This window comes from Sceloporus occidentalis, unplaced genomic scaffold (genome assembly GCF_023333645.1).
Source record: "Sceloporus occidentalis isolate IW3139 unplaced genomic scaffold, rSceOcc1.0.p SCAF_4, whole genome shotgun sequence".
NCBI lineage: Eukaryota > Metazoa > Chordata > Lepidosauria > Squamata > Phrynosomatidae > Sceloporus > Sceloporus occidentalis.
In genome coordinates, this window is record NW_028316984.1 from 144,630,501 (window position 1) to 144,657,199 (window position 26,699).

General features: G+C 40.7%; 1 protein-coding gene across 4 annotated transcripts in view; it reads right to left on the reverse strand.

Annotated features, from left to right (window-relative positions):
- MAPKBP1 (mitogen-activated protein kinase binding protein 1) overlaps window positions 1-26,699 on the reverse strand; it is a 152,000-nt gene that overhangs the window by 57,304 nt on the left and 67,997 nt on the right. For all 4 annotated transcript variants that reach the window (XM_089521897.1, XM_089521900.1, XM_089521899.1 and 1 more), the window contains exon 3: window positions 160-222. In XM_089521897.1, coding sequence (XP_089378023.1) covers window positions 160-222 — 63 coding nt within the window. The remainder of the gene's footprint in view (window positions 1-159; window positions 223-26,699) is intronic.

The following is a 26,699-nucleotide window of genomic DNA, read 5'->3' on the forward strand; positions in this document are numbered from 1 at the left end:
ACTGAATTCTCACTCTGTGCCCTCATTGTAAAAAAGAGATGTGGCATTTTCTTTGTTCTCACATGAGAGAGAAATCACTGCATGCTAAAGTTAGGAAAGGCTTCTGCTTTCCCCCTCTGTATAATGTAATGCAAACCAGCAGTTGAGAGTTTTACTTACCTGGAGCTATTCAGAATATGATGTTGCTTATTCTTCCTGGGGTTGAACAGCACAACAACACATCTAAAAAATAAGAAAGTTCAAAAATGAGAAAACATAAACAATAGTTTTGTGATCAGTTATCACACTCCTTTCCTTTCTGAGGGATTGGCATGTCAACTCTGCACAATTAAAAAAGGAGTCTACTAAACAATTTTAGCATACTCAAAATTGCCTTGTGTTCATTATCTTTTGTTGGCTATTAAGACCTCAACAGGAATGGATGCTGAGAACTACTTAGAAAAGACCGTTTAATTCAAAACTAACTCCAAACAATGGCCTCATTTGGATATTCATTCATGCCTTCATAAATCATGTTGTACAAAAGGCTGCCAGAGTTAAAACTTGAGACAGCTCCTGTACAGAAGTGGGAATTTCATTAGGTGTGGCTAGTATCTCCAGTTTTCAATCTGGTAACCTTGATCAGAAGCTAACAAAACTGAGAAAACCAATGGAGCAACGTTTTTAAGTGCCAATATATACTTTCAGGGAAAAGAAGGGGAAAAAACTCACACAGCATAGCCTTCCTGGTCATAAATCATTTTGCAATGCAGGTAACCACTGGCTATGACACATAACTAGAGGTTGAAAAAAATCCAGGTTCTGCACACATGGAAGATTTAAAGTGTGAATAATACTCTTTCCCCTGATGTGCTATTTTTCCATATTAAGAGAAGTTATGCAATACCCTGTCAGATTTCTTTGCCCAAGAGATAGCTAGGGAGGTGCCAGAGTTTAACATCTGGGCCTCAGCTGGACCCACACCAAGTAGCTACCTTCTTGTTTATCAGTTTCATGGCCTTTGTTTAATCCAATCTCCGAGTGTCTGATCTCATTATTTCATGGTTGGTCAACAAATGTAACACTACATGTAATACTATATGTAGATGAGTCCCAATTCGGCTCCATTTCCTTCATATTAATAAGCATGATTTATTCAGAAATTAGTAATACTTTTACTAGAGCAAATTCATAAAAAGATAAAGAGCATGGGGACTGACAAAAAGGAAAAGGTATAACAGAAAGCAGATCAAGACTGTAACCACAGCTTTATACTTAGTAGAATCACCAAGGTTATCAAAACCAAACTTCCAATCTCAGTCACATTTTAACTCAAAGGACAGTTCAAACCAAGGGCCCAGATGCTCTATGAGCAGAAGAACAACATACTACATACTACACAGAAGAGCTATATAAAAGAGAAGAAAAAATGAATGACACATGGAATGGAGAACCGTACAAAGATGAACCCAAGTTCTAAAGAGTGGGGTGGAAGCTACAATAAGAGAAAATGGGAAAGAATAAATCACCAGGAACAGATGACATTCCAATTGAACTGCAACAATCTAAACAGAATCAATATTAGTGTTAAATAAAATATGTCAACAAATATGGAAAACAAAACAGTGGCTAACAGGCTGGAAATGATCAATATGCACTCCCAAAAAAAGGAACCACAAAAGATTACAACTATAGGACCACAGTATTAATTTCCCATGCAAGCAAAACTATGCAGCATAGTCTGCCATCATATATGGAGAGAGAAATCCTAGAGGTACAAGTGAAGTTCAGGAAAAGAAGAAGCACTAGGGACTACACTGCAAACATATGATGGCTAACAAAGTGCACCAGGGAATTCTAGAAGAAAATCAACAAGTACTTTATAGACTATAGCAAAGACTTTGACTGCACAAAAAACTATGGAAATCTCTTAAAGACATTTGGAGTGCCACTACATTTGATACTACTGATGTACTTACAATCTGTACACAGATCAAGAGGCTACTGTTACAACAGAATATGGAAAAACAGAATGGTTTCCAATTGGAAAAGTGGTGAGGCAAGAATGCATTCTATTATGCTACCTCTTCAATTTTATGCAAAAAATATCACATGAAGAACAGATTTAGACTCAAAAGAAGAGGAGTGAAAATAGACGGAAGGAAGCTCAACGATCTAAGATACATGGACGATGCCATACCACTAGCAGGAAACATCTCAGACTTGGAATGATTACTAAGAAAGGTCAAAAAAGAAAGTGCAAAGGCAGGCTTGCTGCTTAACATAAAGAAAACAAAAATAGTGACCACGGAGGACCTACATAAATTCAGTCTAGATAATGAAGAAATCAACTCAGAGAAGAAGGAGCTGGAGAAAAGTGCTGAGAATACCACAGACAGCCAAAAAGACAAACAAATGGGTTCTTGAACAGATCAAGCCGGAAATCTCCCCAGAAGCCAAAAAAGTCAAATTGAGGCTGTCGTATTTTCATATGAAGACACAGCTCATTAGAAAAGACAATGATGTATGGAAAGATAGAGGGTAATAGAAAGAGAGCAAAACCACATATCAGATGGATAGACTCAATCAGGGAGGTCATGGCCTACGTTTGCAGGGCCTGAGCAGAGCTGTGGAGGATGGGGTCTAGGAGTGCCTCGCGCCCAGAGGACTTTGCTGCGCCGCTTGTGGCGGCGTTCTGAGGAGGAGGAGCCGGTGGGAGCGGCTTCCTCAAAAGGCCGGCCCGCCGGCCCCAGGAGAATGCCAGCGACAACCCCCAAACCACCGGGGAAGGCGCGCTTAGCGCAAAGAAGGACTGTGTGTGGTTGGGAGGAGTCCCTTGTTTTGTGTGCCAGTAAGCAGCAGGGAATGATTGTGTGGCATCTTTTCCCTACCATCATTGCTGCATTATGGGGGGAGGAGGAGGCTACGGATGGGGGGGTGTTTTGGCTGGGGAGGCAGAGGTTAAACATCTTGGTATGTGCGGGGCTCCTATTGAGCTAGTGTGGGGCAGGGGGAGGTATGGCGGTAGGAGTGCGGACTTGCGTTACAGGGGAAGGCAAGATCGATGCTTAATATCTATCTCTCCTTCCTGTCCCCCTCCTAACCAAAGGGACCTGAGGGTCATTCCAACCGTACCACAAACCCTGTCTCTGCTCCTGTGCAACGCCAAGTCCATTAAAAACAAGTCCCACATCATCTACGACTTGCTCGAGAAGAACAACTGTGACCTGGCTTGCATTACTGAGACCTGGCTTGGGCCTGAAGGGGATGCTGTGTGGGCTCAGGCCCTACCTGCCGGGTTCTCAGTGAAGGACCAGTTCAGGTTAAGTGGGCGGGGGGGGGGTGTTGCCTTGGTTCATAAGAACACCTTGTCTCTAACCAGGAACCATCTTCGTCAAACTTCTTATATTGAGTGTATTTACTTGACCCTGAAGGCCAGGGACAGTCTGGGGATTTTGTTGGTGTATCGGCCACCCCGTGCGCTAACAGACTCCCTTAACGAGCTGACACAGTTGGTTTCGGAGCTGATGCTGGAATCACCCAGGCTGCTTGTCCTGGGTGATTTCAACATCCCCTTCGGGGCCAACTATGTTCCATCCGCTGCGGCTCGTGAATTCATGGACACCATGACTTCCATGGGCCTGTCTCAACTGGTCTTGGGCCCGACGCATTCTGCGGGTAATACACTCGATATGGTTTTTTGCACGGACTTGGAAAATCCGTGGGCGGAAATAACTGATATTTCCCCCTTGTCATGGACGGATCATTTCCTGGTGGAGGCAAAGATCAAGGCATCTACCCAGATCCCTCCCGGGGGTGGCGGACCTATTCGAATGGTCCATCCTCGAAGGCTGATGGAACCCAAAAGGTTCCAGGAAGCCCTAGAGGGGTATATGGTTGGTAATGACGGCGACTCTGTTGATGCCCTGACTAACACCTGGGACACCGATCTCTCCAGGGCTAAAAACAGTATCGCTCCCAAGCGCCCTCTCAGGCCTGCTTCCAAAAAGAAGCCCTGGTATACGGAAGATCTCCGGGCGAGGAAGCGGGTGCTGCGACGGCTAGAGCACGTCTGGCGGAAACACCTCCGCTTAGCCGACAAGGGTCTCCTAGACCGTCTTTTGGAGGACTACGGAGAGGTGATACGGGCAGCTAAGAATTAGTTCTATGGTGCCCGTGTCGCGTCCGCGGAGTCGCGTCCAGCAGAGTTGTTCAGGGTGGTGAGGGAGCTTACTCAGCTCCCTCCTGCCCCGAACCAGATCCTTGAACCTTCTAAGGCCTGCTGTGACCAATTTAACAACTTCTTCGCGGATAAAACCTCTCGGATAAGCGAAAGTCTCGAAGCCAGTATTAGAGCAGAACCAAGAGTAGAGGCATCCAGAGCTTCCGTGGACTCGGTTATACTGGATCAGTTTGAGTCTGTCAGTACCGAGGATGTGGACAAGATCCTAGGAAGTGTTAGGAAGACAACTTGCTCTCTCGATCCCTGTCCCTCATGGCTAGCGGCACAGGGGGGACTGGTAGTAACTTCATTGTTACACCGAATTATCAACACATCTTTGAGGGAAGGGCAATTTCCAACCAATCTGAAATTGGCCATTGTAAAACCTTTATTAAAAAAGCCCTCCCTCGACCCCCTGTTGCATAGCCAGTCTCGCTATTGCCATTTTTGGGGAAGGTGATCGAGAGGGCGGTTGCAATCCAGCTTCAATCGATCTTGGATGAAACGGATTATCTAGACCCATTTCAAACCGGCTTTCGGGCGGGTTACGAGGTTGAGACTGCTATGGTCGCCTTGGACGATTATCTCCGTCTGGGCATGGACAGGGGTAGCGTGTCCCTGTTAGTGCTCTTAGACATCTCAGCGGCTTTCGATACCATAGACCATGGTATCCTTCTGGAGCGCCTGGCGGAGGTGGGAATCGGGGGCACTGCGCTCCAGTGGCTCCGGTCCTACCTCTCTGGGAGGTTCCAGATGGTGCAGCTGGGGGACGTGTGCTCCGACAAGAGGGCCCTAACATCCGGGGTCCCTCAAGGAGCCATTCTGTCTCCCATGCTCTTTAACATTTACATGAAACCGCTAGGAGAGATCATCCGGAGTCATGGGGCGCGGGGTTATCAGTACGCTGATGACACCCAAATAGTCTTCTCTATGTCTCCGACTGATGCAGTGACCAGGGATGGCATCTCTCCTCTTGTGGCCTGTCTGGAGTCGGTAATGGGCTGGATGAGGGAAAACAGACTCAACCTGAATCCAGAGAAAACGGAAGTACTCTTGATAGGTTCTCCCGGTCCAGGGATGGCGGTAATTCCACCTGTCCTGAACGGGATCACGCTTCCGGTGAAGGACTCGGTACGCAGTCTGGGGGTGCTCCTTGATTCGTTGCTCCACCTTACATCTCAGGTGGATGCGACGGTCAGGAGCACCTGTTATCAGCTTCGGCTGATACGCCAGCTGTGTCCCTACCTGGGCCGGAGGGACCTTGAAACTGTAGTACATGGTACTGGTAACCTGTCGATTGGATTTCTGCAACGCGCTCTTCATGGGGCAACCCTTGTACCATACTTGGAAGCTGTAATTAGTGCAGAATATGGCAGCCTGACTGGTCACTGGTACATCCAAGGCCAGTCATATAACACCAGTGCTTAAAGATCTTCACTGGCTGCCTATTCGCTTCCGGGTGCAATACAAGGTGTTGGTTATCACCTATAAAGCCCTAAATGGCTTGGGCCCAGGGTATCTGGAGGACCGCCTCTCTCCATATCAGTTTATATGTGTGCCAACTGAAACCCTGGAGTGAAAACATTTGAAACTGTATGGAAAGCCAGATTACATCTGTAAGAGGATTCTTACTCAGATAATCCGGGCAGCAACTTCTAAGAGTTCCAGAGGCCAGATTAGTTTCCACCTCTAGGAGGGCCTTTACCACCTCGGCCCCCAACCTCTGGAACTCGCTGCCCGCTGAGCTCCGCTCAGCCACCTCCCTAGCTCAATTTAAGAAAGGGTTGAAAACCTATTTTTTCGAGCAGGCCTACCCCTGACTCTTTTGCCCCCAGAATGCTCTCCTCCCCTCCCCCCCCCCCCCCGTCTGCCAGCATTGTCCAGCTGGCATGAGTTTTAATGTTTTTATTGCATTGTTTTTAATGGGTTTTTGTATTATTGTATTTCCTGTATTATTGTATGTTTTTGTTGTACACCGCCCTGATTCTAAGAAGGGTGGTATATAAATAAAGTTTTATTATTATTGTTATTATTATTGTTATTATTATTATAGGGTCACCTTGAATCGGGGTCAATTCAAAGGCAGTGAACAACAGAAACAATGTACTCTGACTGGTAATATTGCACGGTCATTGTCATAACACACTAGAAGTTTCTTGTATAATCCAGTTTATTTACAAAATCCTCTTACAGATGTAATCTGGCTTTCCATACAGTTTCAAATGTTTTCACTCCAGGGTTTCAGTTGGCACACATATAAACTAGCAGCCTCTCTGCTGCTATACATCATGGTAGACCACAGCAATCATATTCAGTGTTTAAAAAGGTGTCTTCTATTCTTTTAGTATAACAAGTCCAACTACAGGATTTAAAAAAGAAAATCAAAACCAAGACACATGAGCCAAAAATATACTGGTGCTAAATTATGACACACCACCTGACAGAAACCATGATTCAATAATTCATGTTTTCTTAAACTGTAATCTTCAAGGGGTCCATGAACCACAGTTCCCCCCCCCAAAAAAAAAAAAACTTCTTCCATTCAATTTCTTTCCTCCTGTTTGAAAATGATGTTTACACACAGCTTTCATCAGAATTTCAGAAGGGTTTGTTACCACCAAAATGTTAAGAATCACTGCAGTAAGTGATTCTGCAACATTTTGGAAGATAATACATTACCAGTAAAAGAGCAAGTTTCAATATTTTTATGAGGGGAGAGACCTCACTGTTCCTTCTCAAAAAAATATTCTAGACAGCCATTATGACTATCCTATACAGAAACAGAACAGAGAATCATAGAGTGGGAAGGGGGCTCATGGGTCATGGAGTCCAACCCCTTGCTCAGCGCAGGATCTTCAGATAAAGCATCCCCAGCAGATAGCAGACCACCCTCTTTTTGAAGACATCCAGAAAAGGAGACCCTCCTGGCCCTTTAGACACTTAGTTCCACCATCAAATTGCTTTTAGTGTCAAAAGGTTTCTTCTAATATTCAATCCAGCAGGTATGAGTCACTTTGTTGTGTGGAAAGTCATGCTTCTCTCCACTTTATGTTTCAAAGGGTAGGTGTATCTGGCGCTTGTGCCTGGAAAGGATATTTTTGGAAATGAACTCCCAGAATCCCCCAGCCAAAACAGACATGCAGGGGTGTCAGTGTTATAGTCCAAAAAATAATAACTTTTCCAAGGTCTATTTGACTGTCTGTCTGTAAACTGAGGACTATGTGCAAGAGATGGCGTGGGTGAACAGGCAGACCCTTGCTTTTTGTTCCACCTACATGGATGGAACAATGTTTCCACCTACACGTAATGCCTTTACGTGGCATTTTCTTTCTCTTAAAATATCTATACTTTTTTATTAACCACACAAAATACACTCAAAGAAAATGGCATGAAGGCCTTCAGCAAAAGCCAGTCAATCAGCATGGTTTAATTCCCATTTCCGCTGTGATTCAGAAAAACAGTTTAATTGACCTTAGTGTCAGGGAGACAACTGAATGTATCAGGATTGTAGATGTATTTGTTTATTTGTTTTTAGTGTGCTGTCAGCCACAGTTGTTTGAAAACTGATAATGTATAACTGGAAAAATGGGATGGTAACTAGACACATTATATGTCTATTAAGCAATTAAAAACTACGGTGTTTTCCCAGCCAGTGGGAGCCAGTGTTATCTAGTGGTTTCTGCATTGCACTAGAACCCTGGATGGTCATGGAATCCCCACATGGCCATGGAAGCCCACTGGGTGATCTTGGCCAAGTCACACTCTCTTAGCCTCAGAGGGAGACAAAGACAAACCACCTCTAAACAAATCTTGCACACACACACACACAAAAAAAACATGTCAGGAACACCTTAGGTCACCATAAGTTAGAAATGGCTTTAAGGCACATAACAACATCAGGCAAACTAAGTGAAAACAGAAAGCCCAGTTTTGGAAAGGCACCAGTTTCAACAGCAGACCTATGATGAGGCAGCAGGAATCAGTCTTGCACTAGTGTTAAGTCTCACTGAACTGGGGTTCACACTGGTGCATGAATCACTAGACTGTCCTGTTAGCTGCTGAACTAAGATAAGAACTGCTGATTTTTTTTGTGGTGAAACTGTCACTGATACAGAGTATAAACAAAGAGCAAAATATGTCTTTTCTTTGTCTGTGGAAAAACAGATTTATCCAGTAGGAGTACATACTTTCAAAATCCCAGAAATGTGTGTGTAAAATACAACAAGAGCATTTCCATAATCGGCTGGCTCCTGAAATGAGGTATAGCTACACCTATTCCGTTACACTAAATAATAGAGGTAACATGCCTCTGGGTTGACAATTCAACACCACCTGTAAGGTATCACTCAATGTAGTCACAGGGCTAACTGGTAGAGAGAGTAAGAGCACAATAACTAGCCACCAGAGTTCTCCAAAATAACACATAATTAAAATATCTCTGGGAAACATGAAAGAAAGAAAAAAGATTGAAGTTTTCCATTAAATCTAAATTTAGGAATGGAACAGCAAGGAATCAGACGTCAGAATCACAGTTAAAGAGCATCTGACTCATTCAAAACAGCAGTGCTATGCAACTCTCCACACACACACTGCACCACTCACTGTAATTTGGCTTTCTTTATTTATTTTCTTTCTCCACAACATTCAGTCTTCTAAATTTTAACTCTACTCTCCCACCTGTCTGTGCTTGCTCTATGTCCTTATTTTAGTTTGGTTGTTCCATTACTGTGATGGCATTCTTAAATGTCTCACTTCCTCAATGGGAAAACACATCAGTACTGAGGGACAGTTTCTTCTTCCCAATTCCACTGACACCTTTTTCACTGAAGTGACTAAAATACTACACCTGTAGCATGTTTCAAGAATACTAAATTCTGGTTACCTGCATTCAGCTGACACAACAGGAGAGGAAGGTATGGAATCTTGCTCTTCCTAGTAGGCTCAGGAAAAAGCAAACTGCTGCAGCCCCTCCTAACTTATGTGATCTTTATTAGTAACTTTTGCTATTTGGATCACACTTTGATGTTGCTTGGCCACATGTGTCCCAGTTTTCATATATGAAATGTTGGATGTTATGCTACAAGCTTAATGTCTAAGTTACTTTAGCACTTAGCTTAAAGAGTGGTGCTCTTTAAAGGATTTTGGGATTCAGCCCCCAGAATCCCAGGCTATTAGCCAACATGGCTGAGGGTTCTGGGAGCTGAAATCCAAAATCTCTTAAAGGGCACTATTTGGGGACCACTGGCCTAAAGGCATAGATGTAAATGCTGATTTTTTCCTCCTACACTAAAAATGACCAAGAATAATATTGCTTCATGGGTAAAAGGCCTATGATCTGTGGAACATTTCTGTAACTCCTAGATGATAAAATCTGACAATACTGTTAACACTGAAAAGTATTTTAATTCTCACTTAGCACACACAAATTTGTCAGAGTACTTTCCTTTTTCTTTGCTTCCCCTCGAAGTGGAGGCTTTCTCTACAATTTTCTGGCCATGGGCCATATTAATAGCACTTGATGGGAGCTGGAGCCCACATCTGGAATTTAGCAATTTCCCACCTCTGATTTCAACAATTCTTGGTACTCACCATTTTATTCATTGCAGGTATATCATACACAATCATCCCAGAGAGTGTAAGGCTACCTGGGAAGGTATATGAAGGTATATCACCATGTGGTGATCCCTGGGAGTCCAGCAGCCACCCAGCCACCCTGTGCTTGGCTCTTACCCCCACGGAGTCCCTTAAAACTTTCCCTTCTAGGGTCTCCTAGGTCTCTCTTCCCGCTCCCTGCTGAGCTGAATGAGACCCCTTGAGATTCTCTATCTCGTTGCCACCACCTCGTGAATCCAAACCAAACAACGTCTCTCTAGCACACACGGGGACTTGCTAGAGGAATTTGTAGTTGCCTTTTCCTTGCTAACTTAAAGCAATCAGTAACCGAGCTAAGACGCGTGTACAGGAGCAAAGAGAGAGACAGTAGATACTTTTAAAGAAAGATATTTATTTTAAAGAAATAGAATAGAATAAGAAGATATCATTCATGCAAAGCCCCTTGCCTTGCAGGTACAGAAAGCACAGTTACAAAGTGTTCATTTCAGGCAAGCTACTAGATAAACATAACAAAACCTAAACGCACTAGCTAACACATTTCCTAGCTACTCACACAGTGATGGGATTTGCAGTCCCATTATAATAATAATGATGATGAACAGATACCACATGGCTGGATGAGACTTACTAAAGCAAGCAGCAATGGGATAGAAGCATAGAATGCGGTGGCTTAGTGGTTAAAACACCAGTTCTGACAATCGGAAGGTTGGCAGTTAGAAGCCCGAGTGCTGCATGATGGGGTGAGCTCCTACCACTAGCTTCTGCCAACCTAACAGTTTGAAAACATGCAAATGCAAATACAGTGGTGCCTCGGGTTACGAAATTAATTCGTTCCGCTGTCAATTTCGTAACCCGAAAGGCTTTCGCAAGCCGAATTCCCATAGGCGCTAATGGGGAAAAGCCGCGATTCCGTGTGAAATCGCGCCGAAAAGCACCAAAAGTTTTTTCGTAACCCGAAAAAACTTTCGTAACCCGGAACAATGTTTTCCAATGGGATTTTTTCGTATCCCGAAAATTTCGTAACCTGGGTATTTCGTATCCCGAGGTACCACTGTAGATAAATAGGTACCACTTCGGTGAGACGATAACAGCATTGGATGCAGTCATGCTGGCCATATGACCACTGGAGTCATCGTCAGACAACACTGGCTCTTCAGCTTAGTAACAGAGATGAGCACCACCCCCTCCAATCAGTTATGACTAGACATTCATGTCAAGGGACTGCCTTTACCTTTTTATCTATATCACACACAATCATGCTAGAGAGGTCCTAAGGACTGGAGTGTGGCTTTGGCACATCTTCTGGCCTCTTAGGACACATGCATCATTTAAACAGCATACCTCCAAAGTGATCCAAAGCAGCTTTATTTTGTCCTGTCTGTTTGGGCCCTTGGTTCCACCTAGAGAAATGAACAAAGTCCTGTTCCTTGATTCCTAAGGATCAGAATCTGGAAAATACAGCAGGCCTTTGGGCAATGGAAAGGCTGTTGAAAAGCTCTTTTAATGGACAAGCTATCCTAATTTTAATGTGATTTTAATTTTTTTAATTCAATAATGTTTTAATACTATTAAACAGAATGTATGTTCTTATTTCCTTATTCCTCAAAGCAAATAGGTTATCAGTTTATCACTTGTTTGTTGTTATGTGTCTTCAAGTCACCTCCAACTTATGCCCATCCTATCCTAGGGTTTTCTTGGAAAGATTTAATCAGAGGAGATTTGCCATTGCTTTTCTCTTAGGCTGAGAGAATGTTACTTGACCAAGGTCTTCTAGTGGCTCAGTAGGGATTCAAACCCTGATCTCCCAGAGTCACAGTCCAGCGCTCAAACCGCAACCACATACACAACTCACTAATTGCCCAACAGTCAACAAAATCACAATTTGTGAAGACAGGAACAGCTACCTAACAGTTTAACTGACAAAAATAATTACCTAACTTAGTTTTTGTGGGTTTTTCGGGCGATGTGGCCATGTTCTAGAAGAGTTTATTCCTGACGTTTTGCCAGCATCTGTGGCTAGCATCTTTTTACCTAACTGTTTAATTGTATTTTAGCAGTATATCTTTGTTTTTATCTGTACCTGACTCAAAATCTGAAATACTCCAAAATCCCAAATGGGTGGTTGAGATAGTGACACCTTTGCTTTCTGATGATTTAGAGTACGTAAACTTTGTTTCATGCACACATTTAGTAAAAATATTATGTATAAAATTATCTTCAGGCTATGCGTATAAGATATATACAAAACATAAATGAATTCCATATCTAGACCTGGGTCCCCAAACACTTCTGGTCCCAAAGATTTTGGATAAGGGAGATTCAAGCTGTGTTTGGATAGAAACTCTTCATCCAGGTTACACCATGTAGGAAAGGAAAATTCCCAGCCAAGTCATCATGTTCTTCACTTCAAACAAATCTAGGTTATCCCTTGGTGTCTAAACCAAATAGAAAATATACTGTAATTCTGACTAGATCCATCCTGTTAATGCAGTGGCGTCACTAAGGTTGGTGTCACCTGGTGCAGTAACTCGTGGTGTCACACACATCCCTCTGACCTCCTCCCATCCCACACCATACAAAATCTTTAAACATGTTTTTTGTACTAATCTTACTCATAAATCATAATTACTGCATATCACTAGATGTCATGGTAATAGTTGTGACATAAAAAACTAGCAAAATTAAAATTATACCTTTAAATTACAGTATCATATGCAGAGTCTCAATGCATTTATAGTTTCATGTGGTTGAAGTGAAAATTGGTAAAATATGATGTTTTTAAAGAAAATTTTAATAGAATAAAATTTTAATTTTTATTGTTATTTTTTATTTTAACATTTAATTAAAAAAACAACGCCCTGGCACCTTACCATTCTTCTTCCACTCACCCTCACCCATCTCATACCATCTCTCTTCAGCATTTTAATGGGACACAGGCAAATGCCACAGTCCCTTTCTGCCAAAAGGCAGGTGTTTGAGGAGGGACGTTGTCAACCCCCCCCCCCTTTAGGGTGTCACCTAGTGTTGTTTTATCCCCTGCACCCCCTAATGATGCCACTGGTTAACTGTATGATTATTTATTTGTTATGTGCCTTCAAGCCTATTGGGACATGACAGCACTATTATGGGGTTTTCTTGGAAAGATTTCTTCAGAAGATATTTCTTCATTCTTCCTCTAATGCTGAGAGAGTGTGACTTGCCCATGCCACCAAATGGGTTTCCACTTGGTGGGCACTCATCCTGAACTTCTACTGTAACTCTTTAGTTTAAATACAGATCTTATATAACAGAAATAATTTTATACCTACATGCATATGTATCTGTATGTCATAGATCTTGATCTAAATGTGTTTGACCTGGCTTTTAAAAACGTTTGAGCTGAGTGCTACACATGGACTTTTCAATTTGCTTTGAAATCTACTGCTACCAAGCTTAAGAGGTAGTACCAAGCCATATCCAAGAACTTTGTGGAAACATTTATGTCTGGATACAGAATGGTCCTGACTGAGTCTTTTGTGTCTCCAGTTGTAATGCTCTCAGACATGTCGGTCTGAAACTCTTGCTTAAACTCTTGAAGAGACACGGGCAGTTTAAAACAGTCAATACAAAGCTACAATGCCCAGAAGCAAGTTGGATATTTGCTTTTTTAGACCATAGCTCCCCAAATCCCCAAACCAGCATGAAGAATATAATTTAGTATGAAGGTCATTCAGCCATAAAGTGAACACTTGAGCTCTAGAAGAATACAGTGGATCCTTGTTATACGCTGGGGTTTGGTTCCAAGATCCCCCGTGTATAACAAAATCCGTGTATGCTCAAGTCCCATTAAGTATAATGACATAGCAAAATGGTGTCCCTAATAAAAAATGGAACATCAAGGTAAATTTATACTTTTTTGGAACATTTTCAAACGGTGTATGCTTAAATCCGTGTATAAAAAATCCGTGTATAAGAAGGACCGACTGTACCTACAATGTATCACAATATATTACATATTTCAACTGCCATGTCTCATTCGCAGTTTGGTGCTAGAATACCATACTTACCAGAATTATAGCACTAGAGTATTATAGATTAACAGACTAGCCTCTGTTAATATTCCTTTACTTTTGTATGCAGATGATGCAGTTCTCCTTTCCTTTTCGGAAATAGACTTGAAACATATCTTGAGAGTTTTTGGAAGTTATTGTGAAGATAACGGCCTGATCATCAATTATAGTAAAACAAAAATTATGGTTTTCTCAAGAAAAAAGACTCGATCCAGGTGGATTCTAAATGGACATAGGTTAGAACAAGTTAACACTTTTAGGTATTTAGGAATAACTTTTCAAGCATCTCTTGGCTGGACATCCCAGAGTTCAATAGCTGTTCAATCAGCAAATAATAGTGCCAAAGCCCTAATCCGATTCTTTTATACTAAAGGAGGCCAATTTTTACCTGCAGCCTTGAAGGTGTTTCAGGCCAAGGTTATACCACAATTGTTATTTGGAATACCCATCTGGATCCAAGGTTTCTCTGTAAAATTAGAACAGGTCTTTTCCGTTTATCTTCGCAAATTATTTGGAGTACCTAATTGCGTCCCTTCAGCTGCTTTACGACTTGAAGCAGGCTGCCACTCTGTGGAATGCTCTGCTTGGACGTGGACTTTAAAGTACTGGTTGAAACTCTTTTATGCGGGCCCTGACTCAGGTCTCTGGCATCTTATACGGAAAGACAATTATACCACCCTATGGTCTAAAAATATCCAGGAAAAATTGCTGAGATTGGGTTTCTCAAATAGTTTTTTAATGTCACAAGACCTTTCGAGAGCCCAGCAGATTATGATACGCCGCATAAGAGATATTGATACTCAATATTCTTTATCTTCTGCTTGTACCACCTGCTCTCCCATTAGCCTAGGGCTACAGTTTAACTCAGAGAAGGAGGCATTTTATCTGCAAAACCTGACTATTCCAAAGTACCGAGCTGTGTTCTCTAAAGCCAGATTTAATGTAATTCCTTCAGCACTTCTAGAGGGTCGGTTCAAGGGAATCCCTTACCATGAACGGGTTTGTCCCTGTGGTGATGGTTCTATTGAGTCGTTAGAACACGTTTTATTCTTTTGTACCTTCTATAAAGACGAGAGGGCAAGATTAATCTCTCCCCTCCTGCTCAAGTCTCCAGGCAGATCGAACAGTTGGTATATGGAATACCTGCTGAACGATACTGAGAAAAGTAAAACGGAAATAGTGGCTAAGTTTCTTTGTTCGGCTGTTAAAACACGCAAGACAATGAGTCAACATAATTGAACAGCTTGGCCTTTTGCAACTTGCACTTATCCAGGCTCTGTGCCTAAGGCCTTGTATTATACATTTTTTTTTTCCTTTTAGAGCTTTTCAGTTAAAATAAATATAAATTTCTATCCTTTGCACAGGTTATGAATATATATTCCATGATTTTATTTTTAAAAAGTCCGTGTATTTTGATGTTTTTAATGTTTTAAACACTTTAAATGCTCTCTATGTTTTATATTTTTATATATATTCTGATGTTGATGGCTTGTTGGCTGAAATAAATTACTGACTGACTGACAGAATTATAGCACTAGAGTATTATAGATTTTTTTAAACACACACAGGCACAAAATAAAGTTTATACACATATCTAGAACAAGTATAAAAAATAACAAAACTTAAACAAACTGCTAAACAAAAGCAAGCATACACTACTGACGTCCCCCACTCAATTGACTAATATATTAAATTATATTTATGCCTCTACAACTTACAAACTGTGTATTTTGCAAAATCCAAAGCTGATTCATATCCCCAATGAAACTGCAAGTATGTGATAAATAATTCCCAGTCTTTTTTAAACATTATTTCATGATTTCTCTTAAATCAATGTTGTCAATTTGTCCATTTCAGACAGTTCGTTCCTCTTTTATGAGCCAAGCTTTTTGTGTTGGAGTATCCATGTCTTTTCATCTCTGAGCATACGTTATTCTTGTTGCTATGTTAATATATTGTAAGTCTTTCCATATTTCTTATCTATGTGATCATCAATATTCCAAGCAAAAATGTCTCAGGTTTCAACTGTATCTTGACTTTAAAAATACTTTCCAACTTTAAATGAATTTGAGTCCAATATTTCTGTACTTTATCACAGGTCCTTCACATATGGAAGAAAGGACCTATCTTCTGTTTGTATTTCAAACATTTGCTTGAACAATTCTTATGCATTTTTGATAACCTGTCTGGTTTTAAATACCATCTGTACATCATTTTATAAAAAAACCTCCCTTACAATAAGTATTGGTTCAATTCCAAACTTTTTGTCCACATTCTTTCCCAGTGTTCCATTTGATTTGAGGAACCAATATGTGGAGCCCATTTCACCTATTCCCCTCCAGTTTCAAATCTCAACCATGGTTTATACATTTTTCAATCAAATGTTCATTTCAAACCCTTGAATTTTTTAATCCATTTTAAATCTTTTGCTTGTCTATAAAAAAACACACAATTGAACCACTTCAACTTCTAATTCTTCTGCATTGCTTATTTTAATTTCAATCTTACTTTCCGTCTGTACTGATTATTTTTTGCCACGAACAAATCTTTATATCTCAGCCACTTGAATCTATAGAGTATTATAGATTCTATATAAATAATATTATGTTACATTACATTAGACATTAGAGCATCCTAAATGTCTTACCAAACTATAAATTCCAGGATTCAATAGATGGTACTATGACAGTTAAGGTGATATGAGGCTGCTGTAATACAGTTGGACCTCCTTATCCACAGATTATTTTATCCATGGATTCAAGCATCCACAGCTTGAAAATATTAAAAAAAAAGTATAAATTCCAAATAGCAAGCTTTGATTTTCCACTTTATATAAGGGGCACCATTTTAAAGTGCCGTTGTATTTAAAGGGACTTGAGCATCCACGGAGTTTGTTATCCACGGGGGGGGGGGGGGGGTCCTAGAACCAAACCCAAGTGGATAACAAGGACCCACTGTTGTATAGTATTGATAGAGTCAGTGTGCTTCCACTGACAACAAACATAAACATCCACTCTCCACATGTTCACAGGTACAATAAGTCACAACATCTATATTTCCCTAATAAAAAGACTATTTCTGAAAATTCCCATTAAACATGAAGTGAAATTTCCATGGCTCAAAGAAGCTGAATCATTTATTTTTACGGTACAGTACTGCTCAGTTAAAAATTCTCACTGATCACCAGCACCCTTCATGATCTCCACATAATAACACGTGTCAGTAGTTTTCCAGCCACAGTCAAGACAGAAAAAGAATGAAGAACTGTCCCAAATGATTGAAGGGTATAATCAAAACTTGTGAAGGCAGGAGACCAAGGGGCTGGCCAACAAAAACTCATCCCTCTTAGATTGCACTGTTTCCCTCTAACCCCTTCCTCTCTCTCTAGACAAGAGATTCCCACATTGTGCACTATTTCCACCCTGGGGGCAGTGGGAAAATCCAGTGAGGAAAAGGGGGGTGGCAGGGGGCCCTTTGGTCAAAGTATTAGTGTGCAAGGAAGACAAGGGAAGCCAGCAACCTTTAGGACCAGGGTGTGATGAGGGTTGCATGAATCTTCTTTTTCAGGCTCGCATAAAACCACCACACAGCTTCACTGATAGGTATGTGTAGTGATGTCTCCCACTCCACATCTGCTCGTGTGAGCTCACTGCTGTGACAACATTTTGAGACAGACAGATTGATTGGAGTGAGGAGTTAGAGCACATGATGATGGAGGAGGGAGCTTTCAGGGACCCTGCTTAAGATTTGTGAGTTTTGCTAGGACTTGGCTGGCAGGCTGGAGCTGCGCTGCTGCTCCAGCTCTCTTTTGCTGGACTGGATGAGAGAAGAGGTAGGAGAAGAAACAATGTTTGGATAGGGGGAAATATTTGAAGCTGTGTAGGGAAGGCACATCTCTGGGGAAGAGGTGGAGGAGTATTGGGGGTCAATTCTTAGAAAGAATGCTTCACCTCTCTCAAGTTGAGAATTCTTCCTCGCCAGGGAGAAAAGTTGGAAAGCAGCTGCATCCATCTCCACCGTGGCAAAGGATTGATAGTCCTTCCTCACCAGGAAGAAGCTTCCTTTGTACCCGGTCACCTTGGGAGCAGCAACCAAGCAGCCAGTTGAGCAGCGACCAAGAAGGCTCTCACCCGCACTAATATTTGCCACAATAATGACAGAGGATTAATCAGGACTGGTCATGCCAAACCTGGACAGTTGTGGGTAGCTTGGGTCTTTCACAACAAATGCAAAGTAGGCAATAAAATTGGCATGCACATGCACATTTAAGCAACAGGGTACATACCTCTGAGAAATCTGACTGGTCTACATTTCCTAGACACCCATATACAGGTATTTAAATATGCTTTGGTGTTGTTTTTATGTCCCTTCAAATTCACTCTGACTTATGGCAACTCTGTCATAACATGATGTGATCATGCCTGGCGCTTCTAAAGTGTAATTGAGGCTTCCCGTTACAGAATCACATGCAGGGAAGCCAAGAGGAGCCATTTTCTGAATAACAGGATATCATGTTATTCAGAAAATGGCTTCCCCGTGAAGGATTCCATGACAATTCCACAGTAGGAAGCCTCAATTACACTTCAGAAGTGCCACGGATGATCACATCCTGGTGCTTCTGCAATGTTTGGATGATGTTTTGACCACGTTTGTCCTGCATGTGATGAGGTCCATAGAATTTTCTTGGTGACATTTATTCAGAGATGATTTGCTATTGCTTTACTTAAGTCTGAGAGGGTATGACCTGCCCAATGTCACCTTGTGGGTTTCACAGCTCAGTGGGAATTGATATGCAGGTCTCTCGGTGTCTTAATCCAACGCTCCAATCACTTCACCATGCTGGCTCTTAAATATGCTCTACTTCTACATTTTATGTGCTTGCTATAGCACATCACAGTAAAACCCCAGTATTCAACCAGCATGTTAAAACACAGCATTACCCTTGCTCTTCCCATATAACAACATTCACAGAAGTCCCCAGTCATTGCCCACACTCATTTTCAGTGACAAATCAGCAAGAGAACTAAAAGGACTTTGGGAAGAGGTCTTTGTTCCGCTAAAGATGCTTCTCTTCTATGATCTCAGTGCAGAGTATTAAAAGTTAAGGAGGTGTTGGATAATACAAGCAGCACTGAAGAAACTTGCTATGATAATGATTTTCTGCATTTTCATGGGTTCTTATTGATAGGTAATTTTCAACCCAAATCTTTCCCCATTCTGTAACTGGACTTTCTTTACAGATTCTCAACACTACTCAGACTAAAGTCTGCTTCAACACAACACACCCAGTAACAATACAGAGGTCTGCTCTATGCAATGCACCTAAAGATGCAGGAGCAGAAAGAGCTATATCAGCAAAACATTAGCAAGCATAAAATCATAAAGCAAACATAAAGAGCAAGCATAAAGCATAAAGAAAAATGGGGGGGGGGGGGAATTTCCAAAGAAAGAAGATGAAAATATTAAAAATTCTGTAGTTGCTTTAATTTCATTAGTTCATGAGATAAACATACACCCATCAATCCTGGAGGAGTTGGGGTTCCTAAAATAAAGTACATCCTAGCTTATGCAAACATGTTTTCACAATAAGGAATGCCCCACAGGTAGTTTGATTTTAACATCATCCAGGTGGCATCTGCACCAAGTACACACACATGATCTTCAGCAAACAGAGTAATGGAAGCAAATCTGTGAAAGAATTGTGCAGAAAGCAGCAGAAAACCCTAAAGAGAAATTAATGCTCCCACTACAGGTGTAGCATTGTCCCACTGCAACTAGTGATATCACACACACACAAAAAAAATGAGATTGTGAATATAACCTATCCAGCATCACAGAATGAGAGTGATAAATATTTATTTTATTTTTAATCTATTCTGTATCCCAGAATATTAGACTGATGAATATTTAATTTTTAAATATTCTACATACCAAAGACTCCAAGCAAGCAACCATAATAAAATCAATTAGTGAAACACACAGAGTGGCAACTTAGAATCATAGGAACTACCATTAGTGAAATTCTGCTCAACTATGAACAAAATGTTTCCCTTGGTGGAAAGACTTGCTACTGTAACCTGCTCCAAAATTTGACTGCATCTCTGAACTGTTTTCACAGCAAGAGGGCAAGCCCTTGTTTAAAACGGGAGCACAGAAAATACCGCTGAGACTTAATTTACAACAGGTAGACCTCTTCTCTCACTTGCACGTGAAAAAGGTATTAGAGAGGTTAAGAGTTCATGCAATTTGGTTACTTGTTGCAAAGGAGGAGGAAGGGAAGAAATGAGATTAGAATGTGTGAAGGAGAGGTTTTATTCTGACTCACAGTAGCATCATGGTCTAGAAATAGATTGACTAGTCCAAGTCACTCACTAAGTGATCTTTAATTGGCTAGGTTCATGGGGTCAATGAGAGAGAAAAAGAAGCTGTCCTATCCCATTAGGAAGTGGGACAAAGTATTGTAGTAGCTTATTGGGAGAACAGAAGCCACAAGAAGATACACTAGGGGTGGCAGATTGATCCTTTCCCCAAACCAACACCTCTTGTCCTGAAAACATGTATGCCTCAGTTTTCTGTGCACAAAACCACAATCAGCTTGAGAATCCCAGGCATAGTCCTTCCCTGCTCCAACACCAAATGGCTAAATCCAGAGCTCTTCCTATTATTGCACCAGCAAAAGGGAAACTGTCAATCAGTTTCAAAAACTTGAAATAAGAAATGCTGGGGGAAGGAAACAGGAATCTCCTCTTTAACAGCTTACCACGACAAAGCAGGGAAAGCGATATTAAGACAGGCAATGTGTTAAATGATTTAACTTTCCAGGCTTTCATTCAATTAAATAAACCACATGGGAAATTGTACGTACCACATAAACTCTCTATAGTGCAGGAGAGGCAATCGTTCTAGCGAGGAAAAAAAGTACATGGGAGTATTTGTATAAATGGCAGCTAAGGACATAAAGTACTGTAACACTGCCACGGTTGTTTCAATTAAAATTAATACTACATATTTCGCATGCAACCATTCCAGAACAGTGCTAAGTCAACATCCAAAGGTACTGTATCCCTTTAAAACATAAACAGTTTGCAGCTGGCAGTCAGAGGTACCAAGATGGAAGAGTATCTCTGACACTGTACAAGGTCTTTCAGTAACTGTAATAAGGTGTGTTTTAAGAGCCCACACATCTGTCTGAATTCAAAAGAAGTTTTCCTTTCTCACTAATGCTTACAATATGATGGGATGTTTAAGCATTATGTCTTTTATTCTCTCAGTCTTCTTTCTCGGCCTTTATATGTTTTTAAGCCAAGTAGTATTGTCTTCTGGTTAAAATTGTTTTAAATTATTATATTTGAGGAGAAATTGTATGTGAGTTACTTTATTGCATAAAACCAAAATCAATAACAAAAAATCTTATGTCACTTTAAAAACTAATCGATTTTATTCACAGTAAGATTTTATCTCAGCTATACCCTGCTCTCCCAACCGCAGAATGTAATATCAACGTAATTAAAAGTTAATGAATCTGCCTGGCTTGTACAGCTTAGGCTTACTACACAATATTCAAATACCTCAGATGGCATTGATCTTTCCACTTATATCTTCTGTACAATTCAACAGATATTTCTAACAATGGTCATGCCATGCATATCCCATTTCAAGAGTGCTGACAAACTATAGACTGCTGGAAGCCCTCATCAAAAGCTGAGGAGTAATGTTAAGGTTTTCTTTCAAATGCCAATGTCAGATATAGGATGCTGGGACATTAGTCTGATCCTGAATTCCAGAACACTGATTCAATCAACATAGATTCCTTACTGAGGCATTCCTGACCTTCTCCTTACAGAGGCACAGCAACAGACAAACTTAAATGTGTGGTCAAAACAACCATAGATACACTTTTCTATCTCTATACAAGCCACTATAGTTTTCATGAGGTTTCTCTCCCCATCCCCCATTTTAGTTACAGCCATAGGAATTGCTGCCAACTCTATCTAAAACTTCTCTCTCCACACAGCTGCAAGGAGTCAAGCTATGAGGACCAAGAATGACCCTTGGATAATTTTAAATCTACATATCCTCAAAGCAACTTTGGATGAAGACAGGTGTACCTCAAAAGGGGTGTGTATAAAGATTTTCAACTATACAATAAATTGTTCTCTCTCTGCCCCCAACCCTCATCTTCCACCACAACTCATGGATCAAAGTATTTGGGATGGGCTGTCTCCACTATATGTCTGGGTTATTTCCCCCCTCGCCCAAATTGCCCAGGTATTTATCTTCTCCAAGTTTTGCTTCCTCCCCTTACTAGAAAAACAAAACAATACGATGCACTCCCCACATACTAATAAGCAGAACTTGGGGACAATATTTTTATGGTCTATTATTTCCAGGGGGATTGGGAGTTATAGCTTTTAAAAAAGTAATTTTCCAAAGTTCTGAATTCACATAGGATTCAGTTGAAAAGTGGCTTCCTGTGACTGATACAGAAGGACCAAACAAAAAATGCTAAGAACAGGAAATGGAGGGACAATTCCTTCATTGTTATCCAAGCGGTTCTAGGCAAATTGTGTTTATATTCTAAACTAAAAGAACATTATTCCCACACCCACCTAAACATCAGCAAAAGGCTCTGTGTAAGAGGATGGATGGATGGATGGATGGATGGATGGATGGATGGATGGATGGATGGAGTACTTCCATGGTGCACTAAACTTGCAAGAATTATGTACACATGTATTTCCAATGTGGATGCTCCCACACCAAAAGCATCCTACTCAAACACCCATGTCTTCTGCAAAGAGGTAAATCTCAACATTTAGAAACCATGTAAAATTCCCCAGAAGGCCATAAAAAAAGAAAAATAAAGAACTTTGTTCTTCCATTATAAATCATAAGTAGGTTTCTAGTTCCTTTTTATAGCAAACGGTTGTTTTAAATCAAAGCCCAACATATTCTTAGGAACCTCCCTTTACAAAAAGTCATGTTCCACTCATTCACGTGGAATTCAGGTTTTCTCCCAAACTCAGGGAGAATTTTTCCTTTGCTTGAACTTATGCAAGCTCTAAACTTGGCTCCAGAACAAATCACTGTATTAGACATGGTACAACAGCTCCCAAGGGGGGCAGGTTCTTCTGAGGCAAGGAAGCAGAGCGAGAACAGGCCATTACCTGCACAGACAGGGCACTTACAACCTTAGTAGGAAACTTCACTCCTCGCACATAACTTTTGCATGCAACCAGGAAACCTTACCCCAGCAAAGAAACAGGCGTATGAGACAGTATGAGAACTGCAAATTTTGATTTTTGTGGAGGCAAAGAAAACATTCATGGGTGAATTAAAAAAAAACATAGCCTTTCAGATTCTGGAAAACATTTCCAAATGCTTCTATTAGACACTTTTTTGCTGGTACCATGGTACTGCAGAATGAAATAAAATGTAGTCTATGTATCCACATACTTACAGCATACTGAACTTTGCTAATCAGTAACCTAAGCAGTCTATGATTAAAGTATCTACCTATTTTTTGTTAAACAGTGTTTCCCATGGCAAAACAAATAAGCAAGCAAGCATAGGCAACCTACAGTTAAGAAGATCTCAACAGCAGCCCTTTCTCCATTTTTCTTTGGGCCTATTGGGTAGGGAAGTAGATCTGTCCTGGCTATACACTACATGGCAGAATGGTACAGAATGATAGCAAAAAGACTGCCAGCTTCATCTTAGATATTCCAGGGATCTATGTTCAAGTATGTCTCCCAATGGGTCATGATTTTGGAGAAAGGGGGATCTCCCAGGAGGTTATGCAATATTACTGATGATCAAACTTTCTCAATGCTATCTGTGAAAGCACAATGGATCATTTCTTCCATAGCTGCTATCATCAACAACTGCTTAACTTCCAAAACCAAATTAAGTTTGATGTATAATTCTGACCTGCCCCAAAATCTCGTCCAATCCCATTTGTTTTTTGAAAAATCACTTCTGGGGCAACAAAATAACATCTTTATAAATAAATTAGATGGTGAAATAGAAGGAATGCTGATCAAATATGCAGAGGACATTAAACTTAAGAGTAGCAGCTAATACTCTAAAAGACAGGGATCAAAACGATCTTGATAGATTGGGTAACTGGGCCAGAACTAACAAAATGCATTTCAACAGAGATAACTGTAAGGTATTGTATCTAAGTGGGAAATTTGAAATGCACAAATACAGATGGGTCATACTTGGCTTGAAAGGATCTAGCAATCTTTGTAGATCACAAGCTAAACATGAGTCAACAGTGTGTTGCAGCAGGCAAAAAAGCCAATACAATTCTGGGCTTCATCAACAGGTATGTAGTGTCCAGATTAAAAGAAAAAGTAGTCTCTATCTGCTCTGCTTTGGTCAGACAGCACCTGGAATACTCTGTCCAGTTTTGGGCACCACAGTTTAAGAAGGATATTGACCAAGTTGGGATGTGTCCAGAGAAGAGCAACCAGATAATCAATGGTCTGGAAACCAAGCTTTATGAGGAATGACTTAGAGAGCTGTGTATGCTTACCATGGAGTAAAGAAGAGAAAACAAGACAAGAGTGAGAGGTGACATGAGAGCTGCCTGAAGAGAGGTCATGTAGAAGATGGAGTAAGGTTGTTTTCTACTGTTCCCAAGAATCCACAAACCAATGGATTCAAATTACAAGAAAGAAAGAAAGAAAAATAAATTCCAGCTAACCATTAAGAAGAAGTGCTTGACTGTAACAGTGTTTGATAATAGAACAGATTGCCTCACATAGTGGTGAACTCTCCATCTTTTGAGTTTTTAAACATAATTTGGATGGGCCTCTTCCAGGACGGCTTTAGTTGTGTATTCTTGCATGGCATGGGGTTGGACTAAATGACAACCATGGTCCTTTCTAGTTCTATCATCCTAAAACACACCCAGGTGTGTTTCAGAAAAAAAGGGACACTCCAGTGTACGGTGTACAGGTGGAATCATGTAGATGTTATAAGACTAGGTCTTCGTGCATTCCTACCACTAGCTATACTGACTAGAGGTTGTAGCTTAACATTTAGGGGGCCTTTGACTCCCACTGCTGGTGTAGCGGTAGAACACATGCTTTATGTGTAGACAGACCCAAAATTAAGTCTTAGGAAACTCCAGTTAACAGGCTCTCATCAGCAATAGTCCACCATAACCAAACTGGCCAATTTTTCAAGAGCTATTGATCCCTGTCTCTTAAACGAAGTTGAAGACCATTCTGTTCAGGGCAGCATTCCCAGGCATTGCATAATTGTCACTTGCTATTTGATGTTCTTTTCTTGCCCGTTTTATTGAATCATTTCCTGTATTGCTATGTATTTTATATGTATTATCCTACTAGAGATGCCCCTTCCCCACCACCACTCCCTCTGTGTCGTGTCTTTCTAGATTGTAAGCCTGAGGGCAGGGAACCGTCCAATTAAAGGTTAATCATAATAATAATAATAATAATATTAAGTCATCTTTAAAAACACACAAACAATTACAATCCATCCCAATCTCAAGTTACAATATTTAAAATGCAAGCTCCAAACATTGGATCCTGCAGACAATCTCTATGTAATTGTTTCAAGTGAGAAGTAAGAAATCATATTTATTAAACTCCCTCAAATTATTAATTTAAAAGAGTTCCATTTATGGCAATTTACATATCACTATATCAGACATGAGGTTCATTTTTATAGCAAAGCATGCCATTCCAGCCCAAAAAGGTTTTATTTTAATAGGAAAATTTGTTCAAGACAGCATTTCCATGAAATTTTGTTTACTGGGTAATATCATTACTCACCCAATTACATTACAGAAGGGTAGTTTATTTTATACAGACTTCTTCCTCCTGCCACATTACTAGCAAGTTTCCTTTTTGCACTCAGATGAATCAGAGGCAGGAAAATAACTGCTTCAGCTAACTGTCAATAGCTCCATTTTATTTGCGGCTCATTGATGGCTTCTATTCCATTTTGCTGCCCTCCAAATTAAAACACTGGCAGCTTGTGTTGCTCTCCTTTGGCACAGGGTAAAACCCAGACCAGCTGCAGGAAAAGTTATTATAATCACAGCATCCGTGTTATGAATGAAAGGACTGTTAATGCCACCTTCTATAGTAAATATGCCCTGCCTAAGGCTCTGCCTTGAATATTTCCCAGCAAATTGCACACATGCACTATAGAGAATGCATTCAACAAGAGGCCAAGTTCACCTTGTTTTTTAAATCTCTCCACACTCTACTGCACTCTTAAAACAGCAACAACTAAACACTTTACCTCTAAAACATGATCATTATTGGCCAACCAAAATGCACAAAACACATCATGCAAACTTTCAAAGCTCCACTGGCTTCTTCATCAAACAAAATATGTTTAAGAAATCATACAAGAGAAGAAAAGGAAAAGGGGGGTGGGGTGGCATTGGAGTCACAGGCCTACATTTTGTATCAGATGTTATTTCTGTTGTTGTTCAATTCGTTTAGTTAAATTTAAACTCCATTAGCATTAAATTTTACTGTTCTTTGTCTCGATCCCTGTATGGCCAAGAGGGGAGTGGCCTCTGCCTGCACTGAGATTCCTCCAAACCAACAAAACAACAAAATGCATCTGATACAAACTGTAGGCCTGTGACTCCAATGTCACTTTTTCTAGCTTTTCCTCCCCTGGATGCTTTTTAAAAACATGTTTTGCTTTGTTAAGAAGCCAGTGAGACTTCAAAAGCTTGCATGATGTGTTTTGTGCAATAAAGATACCACTTTTTTGTGGAGTTTGCTTTATTTTGCTGTATAGCTAACAAGGCTGCCCTGAATATGTTTCCTATGGGTGATACT